This window comes from Octopus bimaculoides, chromosome 28 (assembly GCF_001194135.2).
Source record: "Octopus bimaculoides isolate UCB-OBI-ISO-001 chromosome 28, ASM119413v2, whole genome shotgun sequence".
NCBI classification, from domain to species: Eukaryota; Metazoa; Mollusca; class Cephalopoda; order Octopoda; family Octopodidae; genus Octopus; species Octopus bimaculoides.
The window spans coordinates 2,150,121-2,157,808 of NC_069008.1; the positions used below are offsets into that span (position 1 = coordinate 2,150,121).

The 7,688-nt window shown below is 35.6% G+C and overlaps 2 protein-coding genes across 6 annotated transcripts in view; one reads left to right on the top strand and one right to left on the bottom strand.

Moving 5' to 3' along the window:
- Positions 1-655: 655 nt before the first annotated feature.
- Positions 656-5,538, bottom strand: LOC106878337 (zinc finger protein 239). Of its 3 annotated transcripts, XM_052977647.1 has the most exons (3): positions 4,177-5,538; positions 3,750-3,918; positions 656-3,672 (listed from the first exon to the last, which is right to left on the bottom strand). In XM_052977647.1, exon 3 carries the CDS (start codon positions 3,279-3,281, stop codon positions 2,376-2,378), a length of 906 nt encoding a protein of 301 aa, XP_052833607.1. In that variant the 5' UTR covers positions 3,282-3,672; positions 3,750-3,918; positions 4,177-5,538; the 3' UTR covers positions 656-2,375. The 3 variants fall into 3 exon arrangements, with proteins under 3 accessions (XP_052833607.1, XP_014783017.1, XP_014783018.1); XM_014927531.2 differs by lacking the exon at positions 3,750-3,918; XM_014927532.2 differs by having other exon boundaries at positions 656-3,918.
- Positions 5,539-5,821: 283 nt separating this feature from the next.
- The window catches only part of LOC128251159 (zinc finger protein ZFP2-like), a 4,848-nt gene continuing 2,981 nt past the window's right edge, over positions 5,822-7,688 (top strand). The window contains exon 1 of one of the 3 annotated variants that reach the window (XM_052977648.1): positions 5,822-5,946. The gene's annotated coding sequence lies outside the window, so the exon portion shown is untranslated. Of the gene's footprint in view, positions 5,947-6,075; positions 6,911-7,688 lie in introns of those variants that run through there. The other 2 variants (XM_052977649.1, XM_052977650.1) reach the window with 2 other exon arrangements.

The window sequence follows — 7,688 nt, forward strand, 5'->3', positions numbered from 1 at the left end:
CTAGTGCCGCTGGACTGGCTCCTGTGCAGGTGGCACGTAAAATACACCATTTCGAGCGTGGCTGTTGCCAGTACCGCCTGACTGGCCTCCGTGCTGGTGGCACGTAAAAGCACCCACTACACTCTCTGAGTGGTTGGCATTAGGAAGGGCATCCAGCTGTAGAAACTCTACCAGATCAGATTGGAGCCTGGTGTAGCCATCCGGTTTCACCAGTCCTCAGTCAAATCGTCCAACCCATGCTAGCATGGAAAGCAGACGTTAAACGATGATGATATATATATATACACACACACACATACATATATATATGTGTGTGTGTTTGTTTCCCAACATCGCTTGACAACCGATACTGGTGTGTATACATCCCCGTAACTTAGCAGTTCAGCAAAAGAGACCGACAGAATAAGTACTAAGCTTACAAAGAATAAGTCCTGGGGGTCGATTTGCTCAACTAAAAGCGGTGCTCCAGCATGGCTGTAGTCAAATGACTGAAACAAGTAAAAGAATATATATACAAATATATAAAAACACGCTTATTATTATATTAGGGGATTAATCCCTTTGTTTTCAAATACAGGCATACCTCAACATTTTTGTAACTGGTTTCAAGATATGAGACTTAATTAAAAAAAAAAAAAACAACATAAAATGAAGAAAATATTAAAAAAAGAATTTATTAGTTTACATCTGTGATAATAAATGATTTGTACGTATTTTCACAGGTATTTTGTACGTATTTTCACAGGTATTTTATTTGGTTTTTGTATTTCGGTATTGGTTAGGGTCAGACAAACCGACTGAAGCCGAGGTTTTCTTTCTGTTAAGGTCCTTCACATTATTCTGTCAAATGTAAAAGGTCCCCTTCAGTCATGAAGGGCCATGGAACTGCACCTAGAAGATCCCATCAAAGGTGCAGATTTGTTTATAGAAGACCAGCAGTCGACCATGCATACCAGCCTCCTTTCTCCATGCCATTATATGTATATAGGGTAAAGACCCCTTTTGGTTATGAATGGCCATGAAGTTGCACCTAGTAAGTTCCCCTCTGAAGCAAAAGTCCAGGTAAGGTTGTTTGTGGAAGACCAGTAGTTACCCATGCATAACAATCTTCCCTTTCCACACCACTGATGTTATCCAAGAGAAAGGCCAATGGAGCTGAGTGAACTGGAGTGATGTGAAATAAAGTGCCTTGCTCAAGAACACAACACACAGCCTGGTCTGCGAATTGAACTCACTGCCTCATGATTGTGAGCCCAGCACTCGAACCACTGAGCCAATGTAATGCTTATTTATTCACATTGCTTTGAATTAATCATGCATTATGTGATAGCTTTGAGATTTTGAGTAACTCCCAATTTTTAGAATGTATTGTAGGGTTAGTGTGAGAGGCCACATCTAGCCAGCTTGAACATAAAACAGTTGGAATATTTGGGTCAGATATGGCCGGTTTAAATGTTAAAGGGTTCAAAACGATGTGAAGAAAAGGTATAAATTGAGATATGCTTCTATTACAGTCAACTCCCAAATACCCACTTCCAGTTTCAACACATTAATTCTTAAGACTTCCTCTTCTTTTCATTTCTAGTTACAGACCAAATATATTCAACAAATCATTTCAATAACCTTTTCCTTCCTCCACATATATTTGCTTATGTTTAACAATATTTCTGATGAGAGAAAATAATCTTCCCCAAGTTTCACATCTCTCCTTCTAACCATTGAGCCGTGTGCCTTCATGTCTGTAATATATTAAGGGCAAATAGATCTTTCTCTCAGATCATCATTGTTTAACGTCTGCTTTCCATGCTGGCATGGGGTGGACGGTTTGATTGAGGACTGGTGCACCAGAAAACTGTAGATAACAAAAGATTTCTAAGCAAAATATTCACCACGCATTTCACAGTGGAAGTGTTTTTCTCCAGAGTGTAAACTTTTATGTTTTAAGACACTGTGAGGAGAAAATGATTTCAAACAGATTTCATAGTCAAACAGTTTTTCACCAGTGTGGGTCCATTTATGGCTTGTTAGTTTAGAATTCTAAATAAAAGATTTACTGCACATTTCACAATAAAACTGTCTTTACCTTCTGAGTTCAATTTCCACTGAGGTTGACTTTGCTTTTCATCTTTTCTGGGGTCGATCAGACAAGCACTGGGGTTGATGTAATCAACCTATTCTCTCTCACAAACCAATATATATGAAAGTATAGTGTTTGCTCTGACTTTATGTTCTGAGTTCAAATTCTGTAGAGGCTGACTTCTCCTTTCATTACTATTATGGCGTTGATGTAATCTATTTACTCCATCTTGCTGGCCTTGTGCCAAAATTTGAAACCAAAATTACTGTCATCAACAAAATAATGCCCACATAATTCATCACGTTAGGGGTTTTTTCCCAACCTGACTACAATTGTGAATAATAAAAGATTTCTGAGCAAAATATTTGCCACACGTTTCACAGTGAAAGCGTTTTTCTCCGGAGTGTAAACTCTTATGTTTCGTTAAGACACTGTTAGAAGAAAAAGATTTCAAACAGATTTCACAGTGAAACAATTTTTCACCAGTGTGGGTCCGTTTATGGATTGTTAGTTTAGAATTCTGAATAAAAGACTTCCCGCATATCTCACAGTGGAACTGTTTCTCACCAGTGTGACAACGTTTATGTACTGTAAGTTTAGAATTAGTAGTAAATGATTTCCCACACATTTCACAGTGAAACGGTTTTTCTCCTGTGTGTATTCTGACGTGGACGACAAGATTAGCATTATCAGAGAAGGACTTGGCACAGATTTCACAATGATATGGCTTTTCTCCAGTGTGGATTCTCATGTGTTTCGTTAAACTACTGTTAGATACCAAATATTTTCCGCATATTTCACAAGGAAACAGTTTCTCTCCGGTGTGACTACGTATATGGTTCAGAAGGTGAGAATTTTGTGTGAAGGATTTCCCACAAATTTCACAAAGATAGGGTCTTTCACTAGTGTGAATCCTTTTATGTCTTGTGAAGTCACTGTTATAGACAAAGGACTTGCCACATACTTCACAGTGGAATGGTTTTTCCTTGTTGTGAATCTCTTTGTGTGTAAGAACTTCATATTCTGAAGTGAAAATTTTCCTACAAATCTCACAACGAAATTTAGCAATATTGCTGTTTGATGATTTCTGTTTAGTAAATGTTTCACTAATTAAAGGCTTTTCATCACCGTCTGTCTCTGTTAATGTATCTCCACTGTTAAAAACAGTTGTATTAGAAGTGTCCAAGTAATTAACGTCCTCCATATTAATTAATATTCGAAGAATTCTTTAAAGGTTGAGAAATGTTAGTACAATCTCTTAACTATAATTAGTTAAGTTTTTTTTTATTCACATATTCATAAAAAGTTTCTCATCACTGTCCTTTTGTTCTCCATTGTTAAAAACAGTTGTGTCAAAAGTAATTAATGTCCTCCATATTAATTAATTAGTCACTATTATGGTTCAGGTTTTGTTTCACATAATCATGGACTGCAGACGTGTACTTAATATACGATGTAGCTATATTTTCTACTTACTACTCGAATACTTGTTTTCTTTTGTTTGGATCTTCTTCTCAATTGCATGTTATTGTAAAACAAGAGCCGTTTCACTTTGGACGTTAAAGGAACGTAAGTCTGGTTGATAGATATGTCGGCTGAAAGATGAAGAAAAAAGATTCGATAAATGATTGGTGGAAAGGTTCCTAGTAAAATCAAGAAGTCTTCTGCTAACCTGCTGTGGAAGATCAGTAAATTTTTACGATTACACGTCTCATTTTGAATGCAAGATGCATGTTTTTCCTATGCCTTATTATTTTTTTGTTGTTAAGTCTTTTGAACGAATCTCACCGTCAGAAACCACTATCTTTTTTTAGGCAAATCCTTTCGTACAGGTTAGGCGACTGTAAATAGTAAAAAAAATTATTAAAACTTCTACTACAGAACTGTTAAGAAAAAAGACAGGATGGTGATGTCAGAGAATGTGTGTGTGCGTGTGTATGTTTTGTTTAACAAAAATATCAAGAATACACAACGTGTGGATGTGGTGATAATCTAAAACAATTCGCAAAAAAATTTCTGAAAATTCCATAAAATAAAAAGAAGTTACAAGGGGTTATATGAGATGCTTAAACCAGAACTCCGCCGACAAAAATACTTACTTTAGACCTGATAGTCAATTGGAAAATGAAGAATGGTCAGCAAAGTTATTCATTCACTCATTCGTTGGTAATAAAAAAAAATCGACTTTTCCTTGTCTTGTAAAATAAGTGAACAACTAATTGGCGACTAATTGGTATTTTGTGATGAAGCAAAACATTTGATCGTGGAGATGATGGAACACCGACTGAGCTGCCATACGCTATCCACACAAATCAACGTTCACCTATTAATGAGATAATAATTATCAAAGAAAATATAATTAGATTAGCTGCACTAATTATAAACACACATTAAAAGGCGGTGTCTTTAGCAATTACTTCCCGCCTGAATGACACCGGTGTCGTAAGTCAAAAAGTCGCTAATGTAATTTAATACTTTCAGAAACACGTTCAAATAAATCAATTCACTTTTGCGATCGATCCAATCCTTGGTAACTCGAGAAGTTATCATCTTGCAAAATAAATATTACGTATCAACGAGGAGTCATTTACGTGGCCGTGCAACCTTCTAGAAGAAATAGCACCCAAATACTCATCAATTTTCACAATGGTTTTTCAGGTTAATCTAGTATTAAACAACACGGTCTTGCTATTTAATTCCATTAGGATAATAATAATGTTTCAAATTGTGACACAAGGCTAGTAATGTTAGAGGAGGTTAGTCGATAACATTGACCTTGGTGCTCAACAGGTTCTTATCTTATTTTATTGACTCCGAAAGCATGAAAAGCAAAGTCAACCTCGGCGTAATTCAGAACGCAAAGAGCCAGCGGAAATACTGCTAAGTATTTTGTCTGACGTGCTGACAATTCAACAACTGGTCAGTCATTTAAAGGGAAGCAGGTTTGTCAATTACATCACCGAGTGCTCAACAGATATTTTAGTTTTATCGATCCTAAGATGATGAAAGATTGAATTGATCTCAGCGGGACTGGATCTCAGAACGTAGAGGCAGAACAAATACCACAAAGCATTTTCTCCGACGTTCTAGCGATTCTACCAGCTCACCGCCTCACGAAAACTCGTAAAAATTTTTACAACGACCTGACTTTGAATCAGTTTATTTTGTAACTGTATATCTTATTTATATCGTTTAACCGTTTTGATACCGATCCGCCTGAAACCGCCGCTCGTTTTGTAGTACAAATGTCTTGTTTACAAAAGTTTCGAATTAAAATCTTCCACCAAATTTTAGTCACAATTTACGTTCCTAACACTAGCTTAATGATAACTTATTTTACTAAATTCTTTGTAACTGTGTTTGTCCTACCACCACAGCCTGACTACGGGTATTGGTGTGTTTACGTCCCTAAAATTTAGCCGTTCAGCAAAGGAGACCGATAGAATAAGTATCAAGCTTGAAAAAAAAATACTGGGATCGAATTGCTCAACTAAAAAAATTCTCTAATGTGGTGCCCCAGCATGGTCGCAGTCTCATGACTGACACAAGAGATTAATTCTGAGAGGGAGCCCCAAACTGTAGATATGCCTCGTAATAAATTTGTAATAATATATAAGCAGTCTTATTTACACTCGCGAGATATCAATATCACAAAACCCCCTTTCTCTTTCTATGTTACTACACAATTAATCACATGATCTAAACTACCCAATGAAAATTCAAGAAATTCAATTACTGGCTGATTTCAATAATTTTTTTAATTGTTAATCGCGGTTTCGTTTACCGATCCTGTTTAGCAAAGAATCTCAAGACAAGAAATTATTTGTCATACCTATATAGTTTTTCGTCTATGACATTCTACTGACAAGGTATATTTATACTTTACTTTAGCATTTTCTCGTTACAATAGCGACGCATAGAAAAGCTACATTTTCTTTCTAAATAACATTTGTAAAATAACTTTCCAAATTTATATAATCTAAATGTTAGAAAATATTAACTTATGGGTAATCGCTTCATTTTAATTAAGTGAATCGAAGAATATTTTCGCCAAATTTCAGTTCGGATGTCTTATGAATCTAACCCTTTATCTTACTGTTTTGGGCAAGTTGCCCAGACTAAAACTACTTTTTCTCTCCAAGTGTTTCTGTCTTTCATGACATTTTGAGGTCTTGTATTTCTAATTCGACATCGCTAGAGAGTTGATCAATGTACCTCATTCTGAGTCATCCGATAGCAGTGACCAGCATATCTTGTCCTCTGCCCTCGAATGGATTGATATATTGGGGATATTTCCAGAAAGCTCTTTTTCGTTGGCTGTTATTTCCATGATTTGTTGGTTCTCAACAAATTAAACCTAAACTAAAAAACAAAAAACCTAACTATTAAACGAATACCAGCTAGAGTAAACATCCCCTAAACTTTGGAACCAGTGGGAGCTGTCCAGGGTGGCTGAGAAGCAACCCGATGGACTCACCCATTCTAGGGTAGGGTCACTGTTCGTAGCTCGCTTTGTTCTTTCGCACATCCTTTAGTTTTCTACCAACTTGCAGTGGGTGTGGTGAGGAGACCTGTTCCCGTAGCTGGAGTAAACCAGATACTAAAATGCCATAATCTGTCGGAGAATTACATTTTACAGCCAGCTGTTTTCGAGACTTTTAGTGAGTACAGTGCCTCTTATAACGGCTCGCAACATTGATGTAACGTATGATGCTCGGAAGGGTTCCTGACTGTGCCAGCGCTTCAACCTTGCACCCGTAACCCGCAATAATGTTTTGATGTTAAGGTTTTGACGTGTCTCGAAAGAACGCTTAGCTTTACCCGGGTTGCAATGTATGTGAATCATGTATGAAAATGCAAACCTCTATTTTATTTATTTACTGATTTCCTTTTGATAATTATTTTATTTTATATTTTTATAAATAAACTTGTAATTTGAAAATAAATTTTAGAATCATTTCTGAAAAAAAAAAAAACGTATGCTTAAAATAACGACATTTATTTAAAAAAATCCGAACAGATGAGAGAAAAATCAACGAATTTGATAGATTTCGATATTAGAGCTTTTGATAACGTAATGCATGAATATTCTAATTAATAACCATTTCGCCATTTTCTTAGCAATCTTTGTAATTAGGACGTGATGTGGCTGCAACTAAATTAAATATAATTAATATAATCGTATTAACTATTTGCTCTGGTTCAAGGAGCTTATTTTTAATAATCGATGAAACAAAAGATTACAGCATCGAAATCGATAACCAAATTATTCATCGTGACACAATGAATCTATTGCTAATGTAGTTGTTGCTAATTAGTTAGTAGCAGTAACTAGATAAATCGCCATATTAATTATTCGTTGTAATACATAGAATGATGAAGTGATCAAATTTGAAAATGGATATTCGTTTATTTCAATGTTTGATCTACTTTGAATTAGATGATCTGCATTTCTATACCTCTTCATCTGAGTTTTATTTTTATCGAATTTATTTGTCAGTTAGAGTGCTTTTGTTTTCTATCTTGGTGGTGATGTTTTGATATTTGCAAGGAACACACACACAAGCTCGCTTTATATATATATATATATATATATATATATATATATATA

What these genes read in the sequence shown, in the direction of transcription:
- LOC106878337 (XM_014927531.2), bottom strand. Translation starts at nt 3,281, where the DNA reads ATGGAGGACGTTAATTACTTGGACACTTCTAATACAACTGTTTTTAAC.